We start from the raw sequence: 26,945 nt of genomic DNA, 5'->3' as shown, positions 1-26,945 counted from the left end.
TCTGATAAAAGGATAGCATCCCACGCCCACAGAGGCCGACCCATAAGAGCGAAAAGCAATACATGATCCCATATCTACCACAAGGCCACTGAGTAACAGTCTAACTTCCAACGGCTAAGGCAGTAATCATCAAATGCAATTGATAGGGCCATGATAGGGCTGACCACACTGTCGCAAATGAATCATAGCTTCCAACGATGCTTTACACAAAATAGTAAGGCACCATCCCGTTCTACCCATAGCAAATAAACATCCGCCATATCAGTAGTAGCTGCCATCAAGCGACCTTCTTGGGTAGGCGTCATGAGAGACACATCATGCACTGCAACAAATAAATCCGGTCTTGATGAAATAGCACACACGAGAATATTCACTTGTAAGAGAACGTCCAAGGTATCCATACAAATACTTGAGGAATGAGATCCGCCATGGCACCGATAAAAACATTGCTCTGAAGATCCACCGATAAAGAGACGACTTGCAGGTAGGTGATTTCCAAAACCATGGAAACGGTATCCTTGACAACCACAACTATAAGATAGAGATCGCTTGCTTGCTTCTGAGACACCCACCCAAATTCAAATGTTGATCTTCGTCTTCCAATTCAATAGGATTCGCCATTGACAGCTGTAAGAAGAGACTTTGATGGCACCAAAGAGCATGCGAAATTATAGCTTGATGGAATGATGGGCCTATAAACATGCATATCACTAATTTATCTTTGAGGTAATGGTAACAATACTTAGCCAGTGTCAAATGAGAATCCACGATGTTTGATGCCACCCAGTAATCAGAACACATTTCCTTGCTGTAGAGATGTCGACACAGTGACCAATCCTGATAGCCGTTTCTCCAAGCGATACTTGATGATGAATGCCATGAGAGATGGATACACCTTGACAGCACCAAAAGGACACGTAACATTGTTGTTTTTTGCTGATGTGATACATCCATAAGATACGTGCGGTGAAGAGGGCTCTTGAAATCAATTGGCCAATAACGAGAACACCAGAGGATCAAATAAATGTTGTTGACACTAAAGATGTGGGCTCTGTTGCTCATTGCTGCTTCTTGCTTGTAGCTGATATGATCCACCGATAACAGGCATGCGTAGCAGGATATCCATTGAAAGGGGTGTCAACAACTAGGACCACAATAAGACGAGATAAAACTTGGCGACACCCAAAGGTATAGAACTTGTTGCCTTACCGCTGCAGATGCTTATAAAAGGAAGTGTCCAATAGGTGGTACAGTAACGAAAACCATCGAACGATGTAATAAGGCAAGCTGACACTGAAGGATGCTGTAGACGTTGCAGTTTCCCGAATCCATAGAACGATACTTAGCAATGATAGCTGCATCCATGAATATTCCAAAGGACCAAAATACAAATAGCTTGCTGAATAGCACACATACTATAATAAAAGAGGGGGTTGGTTGGGACTGGAGCCAAAAAAACGGGTGACCCACTATTTACCAATGAATAAACCCCTGTCGACATCCAATGATAGCTGCATCCATCAAGAATCCAAAGAATACAAGACAAGTAGCTCGCTGAATAACCCACATGAAAGAGGGTGTTAGTAGGCATTGAAAGAAAGAATGGATCATTATTTACCAATGACAGCTGCATCCATAGAAATCCCAATGCAGCAGAAGACAGGTAGCTTGCTGAATAGCCCACATAATACTATAATAAAAGAGGAGGTTGGCAGGCGTTGAAGAAGAGAATGGATCATCATTTATGTACCAATGATAGCCATACGCACGAAAACATGTAGGCATCCGATGGCAGCTGCATTCATAGAAATCCCAATGCACCAGAAGACATGCAGCTTGCTGAATATCCCACATACTATAATAAGAAGAGGAGGTTGATTGGGATTGGAGCCAAAACACGGATCATCCACTATTTACCACTGATAGCCATATGCACGAAAACATGTTGACATCCAATGACAGCTGCATCCATGAAAACCCAAAGAACCAGAAGACAAGTAGCTTGCTGAATAGTCACCACACTATAATAAAAGAGGAGGTTGGTTAGGTTTGGAACTAAAAAACGGATCATCCCATATTTACCAATGATAGCCATACGCACGAAAACAGGTTGACATCAATGACAGCTGCATCCATGAAAACCCCAAATGACCATGAGACAAGTAGCTTGCTGAATAGTCCGCACACTATAGCCAAAGGGGATGTTGGTAGGCATTGTAGAAAAGAACGGATCATCATTTACCAATGATAGTCATATGCATGCAATCCTGATGATATCCAAATCCAGCCGGTTCTTTGCAATCGTCCGCTTGTTGATAAGGCCCGCTACGGTGGCACTCGGCTTGAAAGCGATGGAACGATACTTTATGGGCATATGCAGTGAGAAGGTTGAGTAATATTGATACCACCAAAGAGAGCATACTTACATGATGCCGAAGAGCCCTTACAAAGAGAGACAACGAGACAATCCTTGCTGCCCAAGACCACACGCAAATCGAGAAAGCATTGTGCATCGAAAAGCCCAAACCAGATCCTAGCTGCGGAGTGACGTACATATGGCTAAAGAGCGATGTGAATGGCAATCGTTTTTCATTGGAAATCGAATGCAGCTTGACGATGAATGCCTTGAGGAGATGCATAAATGACCTTGGTAACACCAAAGATGTCAACGTGGACTCTCATCGCTTGTTGATGACATGATCCATCCATAAGACACGTATAGTTGTAGAGATCCATCAAAGGAATCGCCAATACTGTAACCAGAACCACCAAGAGATAGAAAGCTTGCTGATATCAAAGATATACAAGTTGTTCCTTGTTGCTGATGTGATCAATCGATAAGAGACCTTCATTTCAGGATGCCCACCGAATTGCCGATAACGAGAAGAACCAGATGATGGGATAAAGCTTGATATGGAACCAACGATATGGATGCTGTTGTTTGTTGCTGATACAATCCACTCATGAAAGACTTGGCTGACATTCTCCAGAGAAACCGCCCATTGCTTGGTAACCAACCACCCGAGACGCAATAAAGGTTGACACCACCAAAGACATAAACATTTCCCCATGGCTGACATGATTCACCTATAAAAGATGCACCATAAACAATTGTCCAAACTCATCCAACAATACTTAGCAATCATAGCTGTGATCTTGTAAACTCCAAAGCACCAAAAGACAAGTAGCTCTCTGCAATGGTCCCTCTAAATAATAATGGTAGGCGTTTAGCAAAGGTCCCCAAAAAGCATGAGAGTCATACATACCTGAGCCATGGTGATCACAAGGAATTGCAACCAAATACACCATCGAAGGCAATACGGGCCAAAATTCCCCAGGAGAGCACAGTACTATACAATGACATCCTCGACGTGCAGCCTTGATAATAATAGTATCGCCGAAAGAGGCTCTGCCACTGTAAGGCGTTTGGTAAGTCCACTTGAATCCAATCAATCCCACAATGAACCTCTTACCTTGTGGTATTTCTCAATAGCATCATTGCCTCAAATAAAGCCGTATTTCCATGTCATCCATATTGTCTTGCTGCTGTTTCACTGTAAGTCTCGTGAATTAACAGGTTTCGCTTTGTAGGTCCAATACCATGCATACCATTGAGCCAACCATACAGCATTCTTGTTTTGAGATCCGTATCCTGTTGCTGCCACAGGTACCATAAACCAACGTGTCCAAGCTACAGTAAATGAAGTGTAAGGTAACAATAGCATTCGCTTTTCATGTCGACATACCCATAGTAACAATAGGTTGCGACCCTCCTTGATGACAACCATGGAAAGCATACACACGACACACGGTGCCCCCTTTGGAACTTGTATAAACGAGAGAACAGCAAACTACACGTGAACTTTAGTATCTCAATGTCCAGCTTGAATGGTAAAGTGATGCAGCGATGGAACGTACATGTTGTATTGCAATGGAAGCTTGAGTCATGGGCAGATCGCGCGCGTACTTGTTGCTGAATGTCTGCAGCTGGAAAGTGCCGTCATTGACCACATGTTCACCCCAATGAACGCTGTACATTGTAAGGAATGCCAGCAATTAACGCGTTGTGGTTTGTAAATGGAGACAAGCTTACCTTTTTTGTGAAGTGGAAGTGAAGAAGAGTGGCCTCTTTGTTCCTCCTGTTGTCTCCAATTCTTGCACTCCATGCCACCCCGCTTGCTACAGCTATTACTGTTTATACGTAACCTCCACAATATTCTATGCTTTTAGCTCCATAAGAATGATCACTGCTCAAGACTTCAATTGAGAACAGCCCGCGTAATTAAGCTATTAGGTCTGTGCGCATCACATCGATCGATTAGTTATGCAACTTCACTCCTGAACCAACTTGTGTAACCTACTGTGTAACCCCCCCACCAAATAGATGATATCTCGCTTTCCACCTTTCACGTTTGCAGTTCCCCTTTCAATGCAGAAAACAACCCAAGTGATCCACCCCTTGCACATCTAAGCTGATCGTATGATACCAAAGTATTATGTTGAATCCAACTTCATTCAATAAAAAGTCGAAAAACACGTAGACACGGTATTGTGGACGATGTTTATCAAGTAGATATATGATACATAAGGGAACAATATAGCCAAATTGAATAGGGATAATTGTGTCATACTATTCTTGATTGCTGTCGTCATGATCACCCTTCATCCATGATTGCAAAATAGGTGTTGTATGCTTTGGTTCGAGTATTATTCCAGTATCATCCATAGCTGTGAAACACCTCCTTTCGCCAAAGATACAAGCCCTCTCCTCAATTCCATCCGAACCATCCTCTCCTCAGTCGTATGCATAGGGTATGATTCATCGTTCCTATTGATGACGCGCCAAGCAACCAAACCAACATTTCAAGACTTCTCATCACTGCACTTGATCGCATCCTTCCATCCATAACCATTGTAAACCCAATATTGCAGCTGACATCCTTCCTTTTCCAACCACCTGTTGGTCAATCCCTTTCTTGGTCATTTTCCATCACAGCTCAACCAGCTAAAGGTTACTTGTATTGTGGCGTAGTTGATGGCTGATAGCGCGTCATCCAAAATAGACATCACGCTCCAAATGGGCCAAGGGAACCAAACCAGACAATGTATACACTTCCTTCCATCCCATACACCAAACCAGTATTCAGATCCATATTCATATTAACAACAAGAAGTCGTATGTATTGGACAAAGTTGCTATGCATAAACGAAGCCGCTTCTATACAATGGCTATCTGCTGTTCACGTGACAAGGCCGCAAGACAAGTTGCTGCAAGTAAAAAACGCTGTATGAGGCAATGGAGTAAAGGCCTTACTAATGCAATTGTTGCAATGAATGTTGTTACGATTGGTCGTGGTAGAGGAGTGTGCAATAGTGTGTGTTGTATCAAGGAAGGTGTGTTGTTGTAGTGGGGTGCAGACGCCCTGGACTTGCCATTCAGTCAGAGACAATCGGATCAAGATAGCTGCGGGATTGACGTGATGGGTTGAAGCAGGACAATCGTTCGTAGGTGGTAGTTGTATACTGGAATGGGGCAACAGTTGAGAATGGGAGGAAGAGACAAGAAGTTGTGGGAGTGGAAGGAGTGGAAATTAAATAGCGTACGCCTCATCTTGTATAAATGCATGAACACTGTACATCAATCCTTGATATTGAGATACCCCTCTTGATCCTGAAACTTTCACACAAGGTGCTCTTGGACATACTGATCAGGTTGTTCTAATAAAAACCTCATGCTTCATTGGAAAATTTAGAATGGGAGGGTACAATGTGGATTTACTATGTAAGTCGGAAATGGAGGTCAGCGTCAGATCCATGATTTATCGAAATAGTATGTATTACCTTGGGATTCCCCATTTCGAACTTGAAACTTTGTCAGGAGGTTCGCTGGAACATGCTGATCACCTTCATTCAATTAAAAACGCAGGCTTCATTGTGAAGATTTAAAATGCGGGGGTGTCCAAATGGTGGATGACGGGCAATAAAGAGCGAACGGCCCACCGCCCCGAAGTTGCCCACCTCCAACTTGAAAATTGGTCAGATGGGTGCTCTCGAGCATGCTGATCAACTTTTTCTAATAAAAACCTCGCGCTTCATTTGAAAATTTGGAATGGGAGAGTCCAAAAGTTTGAAAGACGGAGACATTCGCAGGGTCTGCGATTCATTAATTTACAGATTCGCTGTTTGGGCGTAGCGCAGCCAAATCGGCTCGGATCAAGAAACTTGAATGATGGAAATGCTCGGCTGGAGCAGGAGCATCGTTCCCATGCAATAGATTTTGCAACAATGTCGATTGGATAAAAGTGGCTGTTAGCTCGCAATGTATCGGCTATTGTCAATAGTATACAGTATCATCCTTCCATCCTTGCAGCCATGCAAAGTAGCTGAGTTACACAAAGGGGTCCCTCTGCATCTTTTGCTCTGCCACGGTCCAGCTACTTGACAATGAACAAAGACCACTTCTCATATAGCATCACGCTTACAAACATAAAGACTCCCATAACTCAGAATCTTACAATGAAACGTGGGGTTTTGAATAGAGCAATGAGCTCGGCTTGGCCAACAGCACCTTGTGTGAAAGTTTTACGTTCAATGTCGCAAACAGCCCAAAAAATATTTTTTGGTCGTCGAAAAGAAATTCAAGAGGTCGACTCGTTTCACTTTGGCTGGTGGCGACATTGCGAAATGTGGGATTGGCCACGATCAACTTGAAACTTGCACCCAAGGTGCTGTTGGCCAAGCCGAGCACATTGCTCTATTCAAAACCCCACGTTTCATTGTAAAGTTCGGAGATACAGGCACCTTTATGTTTGTAAGCGTGATGCTATATGAGAAGTGGTCTTTGTTTAATGTAAAGTAGCTAGACCCTGACAGAGCAAAAGATGCAGAGGGTCGTGTTGTGTAACTTGAGTCAGTCAGCACAGGCGATGCATGATACTTGTACACTATTTAGGAATAGTTCATAAATGCCAGCTAATAACCCATTCCTCCCATTCACCTTTGTTGCCCAACCCAATGCATGTGAACGATTCTCCTGCTCCAGCCCAGTATGCCCATCATTCAAGTTTCTTGATCCGAGAGGATTTGACTGAAAAATGCTCAAACACAGAAGTATCATCCAAAATCAGAAAAATTTATCTGGTTAGTTATACGTAAACTGCCACTTCATAGCCCATTCCTCCCAATCATCTTTGTTTCCCAATCCAATGCACGTGAACGATTCTCCTGCTCCAGCCCAGCATGCCCATCCTTCAACTTTCTTGATCCGAGTGGATTTGGTTGAGTTACGCTCAAACACAGAAGTATCGCCCAATATGAGAAAAATCATTTTGCAAAGTTATTTGTAAACTGCCAGCTAATAGCCCATTCCTCCCATTCTCCATTATTGTCCAATCCAATGCATACGAACGATTGTCTTGCTCCAGCCCAGCATGCCCATCATTTAACTTTCATGATCCGAGTGGATTTGACCAAGTTACGCTCAAACAAAGAAGTAGCATTCAACTTCAGTTCAACTCCTTTAAATTCACAGCTCTTCCCACTCTCAACTTCTTCCCTCTTGCTCCCATTCTCAACTATTGGCCCCATTCAAGTACAACCACCACCTGCGAACGAATTGTCCTGCTTCAGCCCATCATGTCAATCCTATGAATGCCTTGATCCGATTGTCTTCGACTGAACGGCAAGTTCATGGCGTGTACACAGCCTTCTTGTCACTCTTCTACAACACACGAGCCTCTTGACACTACGCACTCTCTTGGACACTTCTTTGCCGCAATCAACCGTTACAGCATTCATTCCAGCAGTTGCTATTAGCGAGGTCTATACGCCATTGTTCCAAACAGCATTCACTACCTTATCACTCTACTGCAACACGCTCCTCCGCCACAATCAAACGTAACAGCATTCATTCCAGCAACTGCTATGAGCAATGTGTCTTTACTCCATTGTCTCAAACAGCATTCTTTACTTGCAGCAACTTGCCTACAGCTTTTCTACGCGAACAGCAGATAGCCATCGTATAGAAGCAGCAATATTTACGTGTAGCAACTTGCTTTGTTACATACGGATTCGAATGATTCGATATCAGCCATCATGTACATCACAATACAAGCACTCTTCACCCGGTCGAGCTGCAATGGAGATGACCAAGAAAGAGGTAGACGAAGATCAGGATTGAAAAGGAAGCATATCAACAGCGATCACGTGGCTCTTTCAATCAACATTTGGAATTGGAACAGTTTGGATGGGTGGATGCAATCAAGTGCAGTGAAGAGAAATTCTCGGAATGTCGCCTTGGTTACTTGGGACGCCGTTAGCAGGAAGGAAAGATCACACCATGTGGATATGGGGTAAGGGTGATGGTGGATTGGATGGCATTGACAAAAGGCCCTCTGTCTCTGACGAAAGAAGGTGTTTTACAGCTATGGATGGTATGGGAATACTCAAGAAGTCAATGCATGCAGCAACTATTTTGCAATCATGGATGAGGAATGCTTAAGACAGCAACAATCAAGAATACAATGATACCAATGGACTCTATATGTTTCGCCCGTGCCCTCTTCTTGTTCCCTTGTCATTTTTACTCGATAAACATCCACAACACCATGTGCTACGTATGCGTCGACGTTTAATTGAATGAAGATTGAATTCAACACGATTCTTTGGCTATCGTACTATCAGCTCGGAGCTGCAAGGTGTGGATCACTTGGCTAGTGTCTGGATTGAAAGGAGTACTAGATTTGTAGGAAGGATAGCGGAATTGGGTCATTTACTACATCATCGTATCGAAATGCTCTTGTTCTTTTGTCACCACACAATTACATTTGATAAATCTTCCTTATTTACATGCTGATCACGAAAGGGAGTGGGAATTTTCGAACGCTTGTATTGGAAAGATAAAAATTTCGGGAGTGATGATGCCCAGCAACATAGTGGTGGTTGGCAAAAGACTCTTGGTTCATTGTAAGTTTAATCCATTACGTTCAAGAAAGAGTGAGATGTGAATCGATGTGGCTCGAGCCATACTATCGTATCAATGTTGTCAACAGGGATGAAGGCGATGATTTTCATGCTGGATGACGTAGTAGAATATGATGCCAACCTATAGCACTTACGTTTACACGGATCGCCACAAGGATAATTGTATCCATTGGCCATCCACGGCATACAGGCTGTAACCATCCACATTCGCCGTACGTATCTTACCTCCGATCATTTTTTTTTGCAATGAGCTGCTTATGGTTTTGGTTGAAGTTACAGTGATACCAGCAGCTCATCCCATGATTAATGTCTCGGTGAGGGTATTGTATTGTCGTCTCATCGTGTTCATGTTTTTGGATTTCCTATCCAACCCCAGTGGTTTACATATATTTGGAGGGGAGAGCATTTCCCATAAAACATGCTGGCACCAATGGAAGCATAGATTCAAGAATGAGATTTATTATGGTTTGTCACACACTCAGATGAGCTTATGTAATGTCAATGTCCTACATGACAAGGTTGGGCGGCGTGATCATGAGAGGATGTACAAACAAGATTTCCCAGCTTGCAATGTGCAGCGAAGAGGAAAAGGGACTAATAAACGTAAAGCCACGTTGCGTGTGGATGTGTGTATACATGGAGGTTTCTCGTAGCAGTGGTACGATGATGAAAACTCCTGGTACAAAAAATCTCTCTGTCGGATGGTATTGAACAGTGGAGAACTATGGCCAATCGGAAAATAGCATAACCAAAAAGAGTTTAGAGTAATACGGGAAGTAAGCAGAACAAAACATGACCCGCCACCACCACCACAAATCATGGTACTTTATGTAGGATCGCCGCTTCATTCCTTGTGCGATTTCCCCAGGTCTCATTTCCATGGAAATAGGTGCATAGTATTTTCACACGGCTGATGTATTATTCAATCAACTTTTGTACGATCAATCACCTGTTTCAGGAACGTCGTTTATACATACAAGCCAATCAAATTGGGTGTCAAATGTTTGGGTCAATGCAACGTGTAGTAGTGGAGTAAACTGGAAAGGTCGGGAAGTGACGCTCTCTTAAGCCAACCCCCGCATTTCTTTTAGGTTGACCCGTGGGGATGAACGGTGGCTCTATTTTCTCTTTTACCTTTTTATCAACTATGCAAGGTCCTCCTCCTCCTTCTTTCACGCAACAACCTTTGACAACACTGACCGAGTCATTCTACCCTATCGATTCCTCTATTCAACATTCCCAGTTACAATTCAACCCCTCGACAACAATGACCCTTGACATTGCCCCTGCTTTGCCCACCATAGCTCCAATACCACACCAGCGGACTAGTCCTATTCCACCAACGCCAACACCAACACCATCAGGGGGCTTGAATCCATCATCCGAGAAAAGCAGCAGCAATACTAGTACAATCCCTGCTAAGCGAGGATACAAATCGCATGTGCCGAGTGCATGTAAGTATACGGTTTGGACCGATCATTTTCCGGATGAGAAATATTGCAAGGTTACTCATTATTTCCGGAATTAGGTGTCAACTGCAAAAAAGCCCATTTGGCATGCGATGGTAAATCCCACAGCACAAACGGAAGATTACCATTTTTGCTTACATGTTTGACTTTATTTGGCTTTGTTCCTATTAGTATCACGTCCGTGTAAGCGTTGTGTGGCTCTCGGTAAATCAGACACATGCTACGACATTAAACACAAGAAACGAGGTCGCCCACGCCTTCGTGACAAGCAATCGGGCAACAAGAGTGATTACGAGGTCATGTGTGGTACTATTCACACACCCACCTTTGCCACCGAATCTACTACTACCACGGCTACTACGGCTGCCATGGCAACACAACACCACCCATCCACCTCTTCTTTGTCTTCTTCACCAACAGCAGCTGTTCATCAAACAACAACTTCATCTCAACAACAGCAACGTGCTATTCAACCTGCTGAGCCTATCATTATCCAGGAGACGGTTGAAGCATTCCACGCATCGTTACCACCTGTTACAACATCATCGCCATCAACAGCTGCATCATCCATGCTGCAATCAACAAATAATGATAATCCAACGCACGAATTCTTGCATCACCCATTGGACTTGGATGGGCTGCAATTCCCATTTGATGAGCTGACTTTTTCTGGAGACGCCATGATGCAGAATTATATGCTACCTTTTGATGATATGCTACCATTGGATGATGCTACTAATGCATACGCCTCTTTACCTGCGACCAATCATCACAACGCTACCTTTCATGCCAATCATCATCCACAAGGTGTTCCAGACCACCAGCAACAGCAACAAGGAGGACACCCTACTTCAATGGATATGTGTATGGATGGCATGGTAACGACATCATCATCATCACCCATGCCTACAACGACGACAACAAGTAACAGCAACAACAGCAAAGTATCATTGGATGATCAAAATCCTACCATGGCGACATTGGTGCTATCGATGGATGTATGTTGCGCACGTGTGAGTGAGCAGGTGACTGAAATGTGGGGTTACTATCCACAAGAGCTGGCACACCGGTCACTATACGATTTTGTATCCAGCAAGGACACCGATCGATTATCCAAATTACATCGATTGCTATTGGATAATGTGCTTGAGATTGGACGACAACGAATCCTTCCCACGACACAGCGCACAACATCCGATCTTTTCCATACAACCACATTCAAACAGCTGGCCACTGTTGCATCAGGAGCAAGCACATTTACGGATACTTTGAGGATCAAGAAAAGGTGTGGCAGTGAGGATGAGCTTTTCGAAATTGCTATTTCAGTTGGAGGAGGTCTAGGTGCTGATTTAGCGCAACCATCAACTTTACCTAAACTTTATATACTTGCTCAATTGAGAAAGTCTTCCAACACCCCACGAGCATCATCATCATCACCAACCTTACCTCTCCATCGTACATTGAACACGTCATCGTCATCGTCGTCATCGTCAACATCATCATCGCCATCACCATCATCACCTTCTATATCATCATTCAACAACCAGCGTCCAAAGACACCACCTACACGATTTAGCCCTTCACCACCACGGATTCGTCTTGGAAGTCAATCCTATATGCCATCATCACCACCCAAAGTTAATATTGCACCTACACGTGGTTTGGATATTCGACCCACATTCAATCAACCATCGTCATCAGCATCTTTAATATGTCCAAGCCCCACACTAAGAACAGCACCAGCAACCACTGTGAATCATCCTACTACGCAATACTTTTTACAAACATCCAGCAGCATGTTGAATGCAGCTGCATCGGCAGCTCAATCAAGGAATCGATGCATGAGCCAACCCCTCGTCACCCATATGGCTGCTAATAATGACAAGGCCATTGGAGCCGTAGAGAACAATCGCACATTAGAAATGAGCATCCGATCCCTTCTTTGTTAATAATGATGCACATCGTATAAAGATCCCACCATTTTCATTGTTATCATGATGATTTAGATATTTTCTATTAATAGTTTATATGATACAGAATGACGAAAATGCAATAATATTATGTACAATTGATAGTAGAAAGATCAGGGACCGCACCATGAGCGATGAGAAGGTTGACCATATCCCAGAGATCCTTGCGTACACATGCCTTGAGAGTCTCACTATCGGGTTTGACGCCGAGATCCGATAAAAAGTACTTTACCAATTCCTTGTTATCACGAGCAGCACATACGCGAAGAGCCATGTTGTCTTTGGCAGTGGGGTCAGCACCAAAAGCTACAAGCGACTTGATCATCGGAAGGTGACCAATCTGCGCAGACTTGATGAGCGGGTATCCTTGGGGCTTGTGTGGTGAAGCACCTCGTTCAAGTAATTTGACAACAAGATCATGTCGTTGTGGATCACATTCAGCAAACAAGTGAGGCGGTAGCATCTTGTTATCTAATCTTATCGGGGTTCCATGCATGGCATCAAAGCGTTCGAGTAGTCGTTGATTAAAGAATCGGTAACGTAGTCCATGTTCAAGTGCCAATCCCATGGCATAGTTGTCTCGGTGTAACAGCCATTGTACTTTGACATCTTCAGGACATTGATACAAGGCATAATAGAATGTACGGTTGACGAGTGGCAGTTGTGCATTGGATGATTGTATGAATATGGTCGTCAAGAGTTCATATGGGAGTTGTTCGAGTAACGAAGGCTGTTGGTTCTTGTCGTGAGTCGTTTTCTTCCTTCGTTTCTTGTGTCGATCGTGATCATCGGGTGAGAGCAGATGCTTCGACATGTACAAGGCGAATTCGGGGAGAGAGGGTATATAAATATATATAAAAGTGGCAACAAACGAAAAGAAGATGACACAGAATAGGTGGCTTTGAAGCTTACTTTGATGTTAATTCATGCTCGGTCTTGATTTGGTAATCACCCAGAGTTTTTTCTTTTAGCCCCAGACATGAGTAGCAGCCCTGATCGTAACGAGCATCAGCAACAACAGCCACCATCGAAGCGCATCAAGGTCGGTGATACTCGCAATGTCGATGTTCATATGGTGCCCCAAGCTCCCAAGGTGCCAAAGACCATGGCCGAGAAGGAAAAGACTCGTCGCTTGATCGTCGTCTTGGAGCAGGCTACCTTGGAGACCCTCAAGATTGGCAAGAAACAAGAAGGAAACTACCAACTACTCAATGTCGATGACCACCAACATATCCTTAAAAAGAATGGACGAGAAGCATATGAGGCTCGACCCGATATCCTGCATCAGGTACTGTCTACTCTATGTCATTGGGCAATGATCAGCTGACCATGGTATGAAAATAGTGCCTTTTGACCCTGCTGGATAGTCCTATCAACAAGGCTGGTCTCTTGCAAGTCTTTATTCACACCAACAAGAACGTATTGATTGAAGTCAACCCACATATCAGAATTCCTAGAACATTCAAGCGTTTTGCTGGTTTAATGGGTAAGGAAGGAAGTGGGCATGTGGCAAAGGGCTCTATATGAGTGGTATCTGACATAGTGCACATTAGTACAATTACTTCACAAGTTGAGTATTCGTGCTGTCAATGGCAACGAAAAGCTGTTGCGTGTGATTGAAAACCCTGTCGAAAAGTATCTTCCCATGAACAGCCATAAGATTGGTACGTTTGATCGATTGAATACCTCATCCAAATGCTAACAACAATCCTTTTTAAAGCACTCTCATGGGATGCTCCCACAGTTCGCTTGTCCGAATACCTCCCAACCATCCCCAGTGACAAGTCCATTGTGGTTGCTGTTGGTGCAATGGCTCATGGCACGGATGATTTCGCAGACTCGTATGTGGATGATAAGATTAGTGTTTCTGAATATTCACTATCAGCATCGGTCGCATGTGGCAAAATTGCAGGCAGTGTCGAGGAACTTTGGGGCATTTTGTAAATAGTAATAGCATCTATCTCACTCATAAACTTGCTTTATTCAACAACATCAAAGGGTTTGGAAAGTGAAGGTGGGGGGTAATAATAGCAAAGGGGGGTATGTGTGTAAAGAGAGACATACATATCCTTGGAACAATAAGGGGATGATGGATCTAATGTAGGAGTGGGCGATTGTTGCATATCGATCCTAGGTCAATTGTAGTATAACAACATTGACTTTTTGAGCCTGCTACGTCCCTTTTGCATGATGCATTCATTACCAAACTTTGTCCAAAGCATATATATTGAGTGACTGCAAGGTATAAATGATAAGTAGAGAGGATAGAAAGAAGGCAGAATGAGCAGATGCGATTGAATGGGTGGTGGTGTATGTGTGTTTTGTTTGTGGTGGTGAAGTAATAATGGGGCGATTGTTTTCTTCTGTACAGGATCGACGATAAATTCAGGAGTAAGGTACAGCGGTGGCTATTTTCAAATCATCCATAATCTCATCGGTGGAAAGACCTATCGGTTCGCAATGTATCAAGAAAGAGTTAAGGATATCAATGACATGATGATGATGATGGTGCCTGAAAGTATGCTGAGCTAATATTAGGTTGCACAAAAAAAAGGATATGAATTGAAGTCTGTCGGTCGGGTGGCACCCAATCAAAAATTTCCTGATCGTCGTCGGCAGGGAAACCTAAAATGTCATGTGATCAACCCCGGATTCAAATTTGTGTATGTGTGTGTGCGTGCGTGCGTGCGTGTGGGTGTGTTAATGTTTATCCTTACCTTGACGAGAATGCCATTCCTCCTCAAGCCGTTTAATTTGAGCCTGGACTTGGGTGATCATTTGTTTACGCAAGGCAGCTTTAGATTGCTACATAACAAAAAAGGGAATGTATAAATGTGTTACTCTTATGACCTGGGGTGGTGCAGCACAATGGACAACTTACATGAAATTGGTCATAAGCCGCCTTTTTACAGGCATCAAATGTATGCCGAATATCAGCCTCCTCCAAATGACGCCGTTGTTCGGCGATTCGTCGTTGATCCATGCGCTTCTTTTCTGCATCTGCCATACGCTCTTGATACTCTTCATGTGTTCCATTCAAAATAGATTGCTCAAGCTCATCAAGTTCAGCTAGCCTAATTACCCGTTGCTTAGCAACAAGAATGATTCAATGGATGCCATTTTGTTTACCTTTGTTGCTTGATAGCATTCATCATCCCAGCGGGTTTCGTATCCTTGTTTGCAGCAGCTCGCCTCCGTCGCATGGATGTATTAGTGGGTGAAGACGAGGAGGAGGAAGGTGATGGCTTTGTCACTCTTTTTGTACGCACGTGGCGTTTGGTGGTTGCATTGGATGATGGAGTAGTGGTAGTATTGTTGGTGGATGAGGATTCCTCTGCAGAAGATGATGTTTGGGTATTCACGTCGGTTGACCGAGAGCGTGTTGTCATACGACCGATGGGTTCCGAGTCAGTGATATCGTTCTCCTGAATAGTGTCGTGCTTAGTAGTAGAAGGAGTGGAACTTGATTGTGCTGATCGGCTTGCCCGACGAGTCATTATGCGATGGGTGGAGTGCAAGTCTTGGTTACTGTGACTGAGAGAGAAGGGTGATTGTGTTTGTGGAGGTGGAGAAGCTTTGACTTGTGACATGACGAGCAATGAAGTGTATGCATACACTTAGAGAAAAGAGAGAGAGAGAGAGAAAGAGAGAGGAAGAGAAAAGGGAAGGGGCAAATGATGGATGGCCTAGCGCACGCACACACAACCACACGGAGTTACAAAGGAAAAGTGCAAGACACTCAGTGGTGCATAACAACGCTCTTTTGCCCTCGTGTATCTATACAAATGTGTATGTGTGGTATCTCGCTCTCCCATATATGTCTTGTCATATTCGGCCATGAGTCGGGTTGATCCATCCATTCTACCATGATCGTCTCTATTGCTTATCCTAAGACATGCTCATTTTGTTATCCCGCCATCCTCTAGTAGTAATAACAATAATTCATTGTCTTTTCATATCTCTTTATGACAAGGCTTGTACGTGGTGTCTTTTAAATGTGTAATCCATTAAAGAGCTTGATAAAGATGTTGCCTCCCATTTGCATTCATGACAACAATCGACAGACTTTCCTGTTTATGCAAGCTGTCCTTGCCCATCAACAACCCACCACCGGCATTTGATGATACAACATTTAACAAAACACATTGCAGCGAAACCATAGGCATCGTTTAGGGTGTTACGTATTATACGTTGCACAGAGCTGACATGTTCAACCTTAGCCACGAAAAAGTACGAGACGACCTTCGCAAGTATGGAAACAACAACGACGAGACATCATCCAAAAGAACGTCCTCAATGACTACTGCTGCTAGGTGTACAACTTTTACATTTGTATGGTAGGTATCCACAATGACAAGAAAAAACATACATTGCTTAAATCTCTCCCTGATCACAATAATGCTGTGCTCACTGCAGGCACGAGTGTAAGAGAAAATATGATCTCCCCCTATCCTGCATTTTTAGACCAATGGAAACACAGCCAATCCACGCTCACCGAATTCTGGGGTTTGTCCATTTGCAATTGCGCATCAGGCCCGATCCTGTAAAAAGATTATCCATACCTTTCATGATACTCGATTACCATAAACACATTATACCAATAGAGATAACCAATGAATTACGCTAGTGGAAAAGTTGTTCATGGGAAATGCATCTTCCCTAGTCATCTATTGATATGCCCCCCTTTTCTACTCATCTCCCCCAACTAGACTATAAAAGATTTGGGGGGAGGGATGGTATTGCGTAAGGGGTAAGGGCCAGGTGACACAGGATTACACGGGTAATAACATAAGCGCCTGGTCCCTGTCCACCACAAATAGCATTGTGACATGATGTGCTGCAAGGTGGTAACTACCGAGACATAATCCATGCCATGACACTATGCTATGCATAACCTTTTTGAAGATGTCATTACGCATTCAAGTATAGCTTTTGGCATCTTTTGGACAAAGAATGTAGGAATCTAACAATAGCAATACATGTCATGGATCACCTAAACCACATAGCTGCATTAGCAAAGCCATCGATTTGCCTATGTTTTAACGATGATGGGTGTTGACAACTAGTTTTATTACTGCTCAATCCAATACCACCTTATGCTATCGGCTTTTAGCATTTGCTTAGGAGGAATGATGGTGGGATTGTCCTCTTAAGAGATTGCCTATAAAAAGCATTTGGCCTTTCATCTCTATTGAAGTGTAAAGTATGATGATGACGACCTTCTATGTATGGTGCATATTCTTTCATCTCCAAGTGGGTAAAATCTCACGCATACAATTATACAATCATGTGGGAGCAATGCCCTACTTTAAAAGTGAAGAATGCATTTGCGTATCCTTGTGACCATGTATCTCGTAACATAGACAAGCATCATTGAAAAGGGATCATTCACATAGATTCATAATCAATAGGAGTTTATTCGCTTCGTGGATGAGCCAACGATCACATGACATAGCTTAGGCATTCACATTACTATCTTCTCGTTATTGAAGTCGATGACTGCCAACAATGATGAAGTTTTATATAGCTGCAAAGATCATTTCATCCTATAAATCAGGTATCACGGATATTGTGGATGCACAAGATAACTAGCAGCAGTCAACAAAGTAATGGCATGATTATGGCGGCTGCAGCAGCATTGTCCACCTCAGCTCGATACGTCACACAGCGTATAAGACGGCATTCCTTTGCTCCGCATTTTGTCGTAGCTCTCTTTCCTCCGTTTCTTTAACATGGCAGTCCACACAGGTGATCGTTTGGCCGCGCTGCGCGCGCAAATGAAGTCGCAAGAGTACAATGTCGACGCCTTGTAAGTTCTAATCGCGCATGGACAACGACACAGTCAAACTGATATGCACCCATACCAGCCTTATTCCTTCTGAAGACTCTCACCAAGTAAGTACCTTTCAACATGCACATACACGAAACAATACTAACACCAACGATAATAGAGCGAGTATATTGCTGACTGTGACAAACGCAGACACTGGATCTCGGGTTTTACGGGTTCTGCAGGTAATGTAAGACGTCCTTTTTTACACGAAAGCCATTTTCTCACGGTAAGATGGGTTATAGGCTTTGCTATTGTATCGACCCACGAAGCAGCACTCTTCACCGACGGCAGATATTTTTTGCAAGCTTCCGAACAACTGGATTCCAACTGGACCCTGATGAAACAAGGACTTCCCGGTGTTCCAACTTGGCAAGAGTATCTCGTTAAGGTAAATCTTGCTCTGTTTGTTATGCGGAGAGAGTAGACCGGTGATTGAAATTTTGGCACGACACGCGTATATTAGAATTTGCCTGCAGGCTCGCGCATTGGTGTGGATCCCAAGTTGATTACTGCTTGTAAGTATGAAAGGAATGCTTGATCATGTTGTTCAGGGTATTCATGGACTTTATTAGCGGATGCTCGTCAACTTTCTTCTTCTCTTTCGACCGTGGGATCTTCCCTCGTGGTGATTCATGATAACCTTGTTGATAAAGCATGGGGCGCAGAACGCCCATCAGCACCCAAGGATCACGTCATCGTTCAACCTATCACGTTTGCAGGTGGGTGTTCATGTTTCTTTATGGATGAAACTACTTTATTTGAATACTAACAGTGCTACATCATTACAACTAGGCAAATCTCATGCTGACAAGTTGGAGGATTTACGCAAATACATTGTTGAAAAGGGAGCTTATGGTGTTGTTGTTTCTGCTTTGGATGAAGTTGCATGGCTCTTTAACCTCCGTGGATCCGATGTCGAGTGCAACCCCGTATTCTACTCTTACGCCATTATCAGCAAGGCTGATGCCGTCTTGTACGTTGATCCTGCAAAGGTGCCTGATGCCGTCAAGGAACATCTTGGTAGCCATGTCACACTCAAGCCTTATGATGCCATCTTTGATGATTTACGCAAGTTGAGCGAGACTCTTGCTGCTTCGGGTGAAAAGTTGATTGCCAACTCAAAGACTAGTTTGGCTGTGGAAGTGGCTGCTGGCAAGGTAATTCATTACATGGATCAATCCATTAATGGATAGGGCTAATCCGGTTTTTTTATATGTTACAGGATAATGTACAAGAGGAGCGATCTTTCATTAACGATGCTAAGGCTATCAAGAACGATGCTGAATTGAAGGGTATGCGTGATTGCCATTTGCGTGATGCAGCTGCACTTGTGCACTACTTTGCATGGTTGGAGAATCAACTCAAGGCTGGTACCAAGTTGGATGAAGTGGATGGTGCTGATAAGCTTGAAAGCTTCCGTGCACAACAAGCCGACTATGTGGGTCTTTCCTTTGATACGATCTCCTCCACTGGTGAGAATGGCGCTATCATTCATTATAAGCCTGAAAAAGAGACTTGCAAGGTCATTGATATCAAGCAAATCTACCTTTGTGATTCTGGTGGACAATACAAGGATGGTACCACTGATGTCACTCGTACATACCACTTTGGCGAACCCACTGCCTACGAAAAGCGCTGCTTCACTCGTGTTCTTCAAGGTCACATTGCTGTTGACAGTGCTGTATTCCCACAAGGTACCACTGGTTTCCTCCTTGATCCATTTGCTCGCCACGCACTATGGAAGGATGGTCTTGATTTCCGTCACGGCACTGGACATGGTGTTGGTTCGTTCTTGAATGTGCATGAAGGTCCCCAAGGTATCGGCGTGCGTATTGCATACAATGACACACCTCTTGCTGTTGGCATGACAGTCACTGATGGTAAGCTTCTTCTACAACGTATGTGTATGAGCCACTTTACTAAGACTACTGCTTGCATTAGAACCTGGTTACTATGAAGATGGCAAATTTGGTATCCGTATCGAGAATGTGTTGATCGTACGAAAGGCTGATACACCTCACAACTTTGGTGATCGTGGTTACCTTGGATTTGAGCACGTGACTTTGGTGCCCATTGGTCTCAATTTGATTGACAAGGAGTTGCTTTCGCCTGATGAAAAGAAGTGGGTCAACGACTATCATGCCGAGTGTTTGGCCAAGATTGGACCTTTGGTTGCTTCCGATCCCGATGCCGTTGCTTGGCTCAAGCGTGAGACTACTCCCATTTAATACATCCTTCCATATTCCCTGTCATAGCGTTCACCCTACCTACTTTGAAATGAAATTTAAGCACATGGGTTTGATCCCTTTGTTTCTCTTGCAAAGATAAATGATGGATTGTGGTTGCTATGCAGTATCCATGGAGTCGTGATCCTGTGTGTGTGTGTGTGCGTTACAAACTCAGCAAGCATGACGTTTGCTATTGGGAATTGCGTGTGCGCCGAAACGCGTAGTTTAAGAGAGATTGAAGGGGAAACCTCTTGCTACACTACACACACACTTGAACTCTTTTCTCTCGTCTTACGCCATTTATACACCATGAGTCGAGGCTCCAGTGCTGGTTACGATCGTCACATTACTATCTTTTCACCTGAAGGTCGATTATATCAAGTCGGTAGGTTGCTATCTCATCTCGACTTGAGCACACAAACAAAGTACAGGGACTAATGGCCAACAGAGTACGCCTTCAAGGCCATTTCTAACAGCGGCATCACCTCTGTGGGTGTGCGAGGACAAGACGGATGCGTTATCGTCACTCAAAAGAAGGTGCCTGTAAGTAACGACACTCGAGTATTGACATGAACATGACGCTCATTTGGTTCGATTTGCCCAAAGGACAAATTGCTTGATCCTTCTACTATTACACACGTCTTCAAACTCACGCCCAAGATTGGATGTGTCATGACCGGCATGATTGGTATGTTTTATTGGCTATATCAACATCAATGTGGAGCTATCATTTAATGTCTATACTTTCTCAGCGGACGCTCGTTCACAAGTAACCAGAGCACGTCAAGAGGCTGCTGAATTCCGCTACAAGTATGGTTACGAGATACCAGCCGATATGCTTGCAAAGCGTGTCGCCAATATCAATCAAGTGTATACTCAACAAGCTGCTATGCGACCTCTTGGTGTTTGTAAGTAAAAGGGGAATTGTGTTGATGCATGAAAGTAAGGGATAATGGTATTAATGAATACAAAACAGCTATGATCTTGATTGGTTATGATGATGAAATGGGTCCCCAACTCTTCAAGGTTGATCCTGCTGGTTACTATGTTGGATACAAGGCTACATCAGCTGGTGCCAAGCAACAAGAGTCCTTGAATCATCTTGAGAAGAAGTTGAAAAAGAACCCAACACTCAACATGGAAGATACTATCGAGGTAGGTGTCAAAGGGAGGGGGAGATACTGAACATGTATGCTTATGAATCCTTTTTCTTAGTTGGCAATCACCACACTTTCGACAGTGTTAGCAGTGGATTTCAAGGCATCTGAAATTGAAGTTGGCATTGTGGAGAAGGATCAACCTGATTTCCGTACTCTTTCAGTGGAGGAGATTGATGATCATTTGCAAAGAATAGTGGAGAAAGATTAATGAGTATGATTGATACATAAAAAAGATGAATGTTCAATGGCGTATATGAATGTGTATGGTTTGTGTGTCAAGGAGGGTGGTGGGTGGGCAGCTGGGGGTTGGGTGGTGTGGGGTTGATTTTGATGGCGTACAAAATTGCGAGTGGAACGGAGCTACCAATCACTATTTCTCTTTCCCATAATCGATACAGTTGACCCTGACACCCACTGGTGCTCTGCTGATTTCGGCCATCCGCTGCTGTGCAAACATGAGTAACCAAGGTCAATATCAGCCTAACAATATACAATTAACTCAAGGTATGTTCGACTCCCTCATGGTGGTGCAAATGTCCAGATTAGTAACACACGCGCAATGACCAACTAGGCTGGAATCAGCACAACATGTATAGATCGCAGCCGCAGTCTCCATATCAGCCTATCCCACAACAGCAACAACAGCAAACGAATGCGTGGGCTACTCAACAGCGATATCAACAGCGTAATGGGGTTGTATATAATCCAGGTATGATATTGGGGAGAAGGTATGATCTTGGGTATGATGGATTAATACTAGAAGGATCCATAGCCTCGCCCACTACGGCTTTACCTATGCAAAGTGTCAATAATTCTCCACAAACGACGCAAGGCCAATGGCCGACATCCCCAAGTGCCACGCAAGCAGGTTATTCAGCTCCTGTAGTGCAACCATCTTCTGCATCTCCCAACCAGACCTCAACTATATCATCCACCACCTCGTCTCCAATTATACCAACACAAGCACAACAAGTCCACGATATTTATATGCGAAACAATAAGCGACTTGCTGCTTTGGCTCAAGAAATGCAATCAGAAGCGACATATGGTCCAGCATGTGATGAATTTCGTGAATGGCTTTCAGATAGACGTGCTTATCATCCATCCAATGAAGCAGCTCTGATGAGGTGTGCGGGGGTAAGTATGATAAAGAAATCTTTATTTACGCATCGAGACATCTCACATTGTGATTAAAGGTGGCTCACCAGAACAAGGCAATGGGTTTGTGGTCTGCATTGTGCATCATGGAACGCATACACAAATTCCGGCAGTATCTATCTGAAAGTTCCCAAGGTAAGCATTCAAACATTCAATTGGAAATGAGGCTCATGACTAATATACGATCTTATCTTAGCTGCTGCTTCAAGAATGTATAATGATATCCATTTAGCTGCCACAGGTCGACCTCTTCCTATGACTCCAGTATCACCAAGCCCATCAACAAATGCTGCATCATCCCCCACGCAAAGCTCTCCACAATCTCAAGCTCATACTCATTCTCACATCCAACAACCACAGCAACCACAACCACAATCTGTCGCATCTTCTTCTGCGATAATTTCGCCTGAGTATCAACAGCACATTCAACAACAATTAATCAAACAATCATTGCTTCAAGCAGCTCTACTTCAACAACAACAACAACAACAACAGCAACAGCAACAGATACCTACAAGGCAACAGCCACCACCACAGCAGCAACCGATCAGCCATGCTCCTATTCAACCTCCACAACCTCCACCACCCAATGCTACAATGCTCCAACAGCAATTAAATCGGCAACCTTTACCTGCACAGTTATATCCATCACCTTACCAAAATGTCCCCCAACAGCAACAGCAACAACAGCAACAGCAACAACAACAACAACAACAAAATACGCAACCTCCCCAGCAAATCATGATGCCTGAAATCTCGACAGCTCAACTTTTACAAGAATGGGGAATCATCAATCCATACAAATACATTCGTCGCATCAATGACGCCGTATCGCCTTTCAGGTTACAGCATCAAAAAGTTTACACTGTTACGCCTTTCTTTGTGGGCGCCGATGCGTTCAAAAGGTTATGGAAAGGGACGGCACCACCAGATCATGTTAAGCATCCATTGTCGTTTGTGTTGACTTCTTGGCGAGATGGGACTCCTCAAAGCAAGTGTGAATGGCCTGACAAGATTGGTGTTACCATTAATGGTAGGGCACCTGCTATTACAAGGGTAAGTCATATCATCCATCATCATGAAGGAATTAGACTCTAAAACGTGCTCTTTTTATTATAGCGTCAAAAAGTGCGTACCCAAGATGCGGTTCATTATCGAGGAAAAGATCGACCTGTGGAGCTGGGGAATTATTTGGTGGAAGGGAGAAATCTCTTGCAAATCCATCAACCAGAATGTGCATGCGTAAGTGTTATATGAACAAAGTAATGGATCATAATCTAACTTTGATATGGATATAGTCGCATTGGTTTGCAATCATTATTTTTGCACGTGAAACAGAAGCCATGTTAAAGCAAACCATCATGAAAAAACGATTGGATGTGGATGTGGGACGCAATATCATCAACACGCTACTGGGAAAGAATAGAGCGGCAAGCGATGACGATGACATTCAAGTGATGCAACGTGTGGTACGCATAAAACTTTCATGTCCAGTATCTATGAAGCGGATTGAGGTACCTGTCAAGGGCGAGAAGTGCAAGCATCCTGATGTAAGTATTACGGGATCATTGTTGACATGAATCAACATTGACTGATATTGTGTGTTTAGTGTTTTGATATGATGTCATACCTTTCCATCACGTCAGAGAATCCTCAATGGAAATGCCCTATTTGCAACGAGTATATACCACCGACAACGATCACGCGAGATGGATTCATGGAGAAGCTCTTGAATGATTTGGGTGACAACGTGGAATTGGTAGAGTTTGAGGAGGATTGTGACCATTACAAGGTGATCAAGAATGGAGAAGGAGACGATGAGAAAGATGCCGTTGATGACTCGAATGCTGCCATTGTTTGTGAAAACGCCACCAGCCGTCCACCCGTGTCAGCAAAAACAGAGCCTGATGCAGAGCCGCCCAATGTTATTAGCCTGATTAGTGATGACGAAGATGAAGAGGAACAACGACAACAACAGCAACCACCTCAAGAAAATGGCAGCAACAAAAGGACGACTACTACAGAAGACATGCCACAAACTACCAGTGATCCAAAGCGACCTCGACAAGACAACTCTGCATCAACTAGCAATGACACCAACTTTGTTCCTGATGACGTTTTGGGAGAAATATTGGCTGCCACAAGCCAAACAACAACACCAGACATGCCACAAACTACGAATGATCAAAACCGATCTCGACAAGACGACAATTCTACATCAACCATCAGGGACAGCAACTTTGTTTCCGACAATGTTCTCGAAGAAATATTGGCTGCCACCTACGGATCATTTTGAACCAACAATTAATATCGCGCCTAATCCCCTGTACAGTGCTTTCATTACACCATCTTGCCATACTACCATTCATTCATAGTACTGGTTGTAAATACGTGAGTTTGCTTGCTTATTTTGTAATCTATCCCAATAAACTGCACATGCGTTCACCCATGAATAATATATAGCCTCAATCAAAAAGGCACATACGCTATTGAGAATGACAGCTGCCGCATGTTGTGCATGAATTTTGCCCCACAACAACGATGCGTTTACACATTGCCCTATGTTTACGAGATGGCATTTACAGATAGGCCAACGATTGATTTGTAAGTCATTTAGCCTATGCAATGGAAGACTCATATCCTGAGAGTGAAACAAGAGAATGAACCGCTAGCTCGTATGTAACAATGACGATCCAATGCGGGCGTTTTGGACAAAGACTCAAGCTCCTTAATTGACTCATTCACCATTGTCGATTATACAGCCATCCATCCATACACTTTGTTTGTATTCACGTTTATTCTCCCATGTATGTTACCACCATCTGATTTAGCTAATTGGCTTGATCTATAATTGCAAAATGTGAGAAACCAGATCTCGAATCACAAAAAGATCCACATCATCACCATACCTTGAAATGCAAAGAAATCAATGAAAACACGAATGCTTTGAGATCTTGAACAAGATAATAAAAGATACGGAGACCATCAGGGTCTTGAGACTCTTGCACTTCAACTAGGGAACCCAACTTGGATGTCTATGTGTGAGTGTTAATACATGGCTGCTTGTATACACCCATCCACACTATAATCCTGTAATCCATTCAATACTTGCCTCAAAGGAGATGTGCTCATTGCCCAATCGCACTTCCAACTCCTGACTTCCAACGACGTTTTTGGTGGGCCATTGGCTGTCATCTTCCCTATATGATCCATGCCATCACATACCGCGTCAGTAAAGTGATACCAGTCAACAACAAAAGCTGATCCATACTTCATGACTTCGCTATCTTCAATGATGCGCTTTAATTCTTGCAACACGGCAGGGCTGACATGCACTATAATGACACGTATCCACACGTTGAGTAACCTTGCCATACTTTTACTTTGTTGATTGTGTGCCTTGTTCAAGGGATGAGATGCTTACTTTCTTTCTTGATCAAACTATCGTTCCTGTAGTTGGAATTGTTGGCGTAGCGACAGTGGCCGTCTGCTCGAAACTCGAATTCCAAAAACTCGTGGCCGTATCTTCCTCTGTGTCCGGAACTGTGTAGTAGTAAAAGCATGTCAGTGACCTGTGAAATGCAACTTGAAAGCGTTACTCACTAGTAACGGACGTAGAATTCGTCATCGCCAGCCATGATCGTCTTTGTAAAGGGAGGAAAGAGTGGAGAAAAGTATTCGGTCGGCGGCAGCAGCTGCTGCTGTTGGTTCAAAACCGCGACTGGTCGCCTCCCCCCATCCACTCAATTTTCGACATCATGCCGCACACAGCTTATGTTTGGCTTCATTTTAGATATCGATCCATATACAAAATAAATCGTAAACGTCGACCACATCATTACGTTACGGTCGCTATGCGACGCATTTATGGTTGCCATAGAGCTACTTTCGCATCATCATTATCTGCCAAACTAAACCTCCGCACAATCAACTTATTTTGTTGCACGTACAACCCATTTCATTGTTGTAGAGATAGATAGCTTGATCCAAATTATCCACCCATTTTGATCCTGGACGTATTCAACACTCATTCACAAGAATTTACCATCACACACACATCCCACAGAGTGCCAAATTGTATGTATCATCATCAGCCATCCAAATCATAGTAGTCTATTGATCACCATTTGCTACGTGTACTACAT

General features: G+C 43.5%; 10 protein-coding genes across 10 annotated transcripts; 5 read left to right on the top strand and 5 right to left on the bottom strand.

Annotated features, from left to right (window-relative positions):
• Nucleotides 1-100: 100 nt before the first annotated feature.
• O0I10_001953 (uncharacterized protein) lies at nt 101-621 on the bottom strand (the record flags this gene model as incomplete). Its single annotated transcript, XM_058482042.1, has 3 exons — nt 101-200; nt 375-531; nt 573-621. 3 exons carry the CDS (start codon nt 619-621, stop codon nt 101-103), a joined length of 306 nt encoding a protein of 101 aa, XP_058347173.1.
• Nucleotides 622-3,526: 2,905 nt separating this feature from the next.
• Nucleotides 3,527-4,038, bottom strand: O0I10_001952 (uncharacterized protein; the record flags this gene model as incomplete). Its single annotated transcript, XM_058482041.1, has 2 exons — nt 3,527-3,691; nt 3,919-4,038. 2 exons carry the CDS (start codon nt 4,036-4,038, stop codon nt 3,527-3,529), a joined length of 285 nt encoding a protein of 94 aa, XP_058347172.1.
• A 6,091-nt stretch (nt 4,039-10,129) lies between these two features.
• Nucleotides 10,130-12,400, top strand: O0I10_001951 (uncharacterized protein; the record flags this gene model as incomplete). The annotated part of the gene is made up of 3 exons (XM_058482040.1): nt 10,130-10,436; nt 10,511-10,546; nt 10,623-12,400. 3 exons carry the CDS (start codon nt 10,130-10,132, stop codon nt 12,398-12,400), a joined length of 2,121 nt encoding a protein of 706 aa, XP_058347171.1.
• Nucleotides 12,401-12,509: 109 nt separating this feature from the next.
• Nucleotides 12,510-13,235, bottom strand: O0I10_001950 (uncharacterized protein; the record flags this gene model as incomplete). The annotated part of the gene is made up of 1 exon (XM_058482039.1): nt 12,510-13,235. One exon carries the CDS (start codon nt 13,233-13,235, stop codon nt 12,510-12,512), a length of 726 nt encoding a protein of 241 aa, XP_058347170.1.
• Nucleotides 13,236-13,400: 165 nt separating this feature from the next.
• O0I10_001949 (uncharacterized protein) lies at nt 13,401-14,365 on the top strand (the record flags this gene model as incomplete). Its single annotated transcript, XM_058482038.1, has 4 exons — nt 13,401-13,709; nt 13,766-13,907; nt 13,975-14,085; nt 14,142-14,365. 4 exons carry the CDS (start codon nt 13,401-13,403, stop codon nt 14,363-14,365), a joined length of 786 nt encoding a protein of 261 aa, XP_058347169.1.
• Nucleotides 14,366-14,806: 441 nt separating this feature from the next.
• Nucleotides 14,807-16,011, bottom strand: O0I10_001948 (uncharacterized protein; the record flags this gene model as incomplete). Its single annotated transcript, XM_058482037.1, has 5 exons — nt 14,807-14,868; nt 14,915-15,046; nt 15,139-15,226; nt 15,303-15,495; nt 15,551-16,011. 5 exons carry the CDS (start codon nt 16,009-16,011, stop codon nt 14,807-14,809), a joined length of 936 nt encoding a protein of 311 aa, XP_058347168.1.
• A 2,142-nt stretch (nt 16,012-18,153) lies between these two features.
• On the top strand, nt 18,154-20,482 carry O0I10_001947 (uncharacterized protein; the record flags this gene model as incomplete). The annotated part of the gene is made up of 9 exons (XM_058482036.1): nt 18,154-18,230; nt 18,289-18,316; nt 18,373-18,436; nt 18,497-18,642; nt 18,718-18,769; nt 18,827-18,973; nt 19,047-19,411; nt 19,477-20,134; nt 20,196-20,482. The coding sequence occupies 9 exons, from the start codon at nt 18,154-18,156 to the stop codon at nt 20,480-20,482; spliced, it is 1,824 nt and encodes a 607-aa protein (XP_058347167.1).
• Nucleotides 20,483-20,791: 309 nt separating this feature from the next.
• O0I10_001946 (uncharacterized protein) lies at nt 20,792-21,850 on the top strand (the record flags this gene model as incomplete). The annotated part of the gene is made up of 6 exons (XM_058482035.1): nt 20,792-20,867; nt 20,931-21,025; nt 21,089-21,170; nt 21,235-21,390; nt 21,459-21,637; nt 21,698-21,850. The coding sequence occupies 6 exons, from the start codon at nt 20,792-20,794 to the stop codon at nt 21,848-21,850; spliced, it is 741 nt and encodes a 246-aa protein (XP_058347166.1).
• Nucleotides 21,851-22,097: 247 nt separating this feature from the next.
• Nucleotides 22,098-25,096, top strand: O0I10_001945 (uncharacterized protein; the record flags this gene model as incomplete). The annotated part of the gene is made up of 8 exons (XM_058482034.1): nt 22,098-22,146; nt 22,214-22,351; nt 22,406-22,779; nt 22,839-22,935; nt 22,997-23,856; nt 23,920-24,042; nt 24,099-24,350; nt 24,410-25,096. 8 exons carry the CDS (start codon nt 22,098-22,100, stop codon nt 25,094-25,096), a joined length of 2,580 nt encoding a protein of 859 aa, XP_058347165.1.
• A 531-nt stretch (nt 25,097-25,627) lies between these two features.
• O0I10_001944 (uncharacterized protein) lies at nt 25,628-26,438 on the bottom strand (the record flags this gene model as incomplete). The annotated part of the gene is made up of 6 exons (XM_058482033.1): nt 25,628-25,645; nt 25,710-25,835; nt 25,913-26,000; nt 26,072-26,135; nt 26,225-26,343; nt 26,404-26,438. The coding sequence occupies 6 exons, from the start codon at nt 26,436-26,438 to the stop codon at nt 25,628-25,630; spliced, it is 450 nt and encodes a 149-aa protein (XP_058347164.1).
• Between the last annotated feature and the right edge of the window lie 507 nt (nt 26,439-26,945).

Source organism: Lichtheimia ornata (genome assembly GCF_029851405.1).
Source record: "Lichtheimia ornata isolate CBS 291.66 chromosome Unknown scaffold00005, whole genome shotgun sequence".
Taxonomy (NCBI): domain Eukaryota; kingdom Fungi; phylum Mucoromycota; class Mucoromycetes; order Mucorales; family Lichtheimiaceae; genus Lichtheimia; species Lichtheimia ornata.
This window is presented reverse-complemented; position numbering and strand designations above follow the sequence as displayed.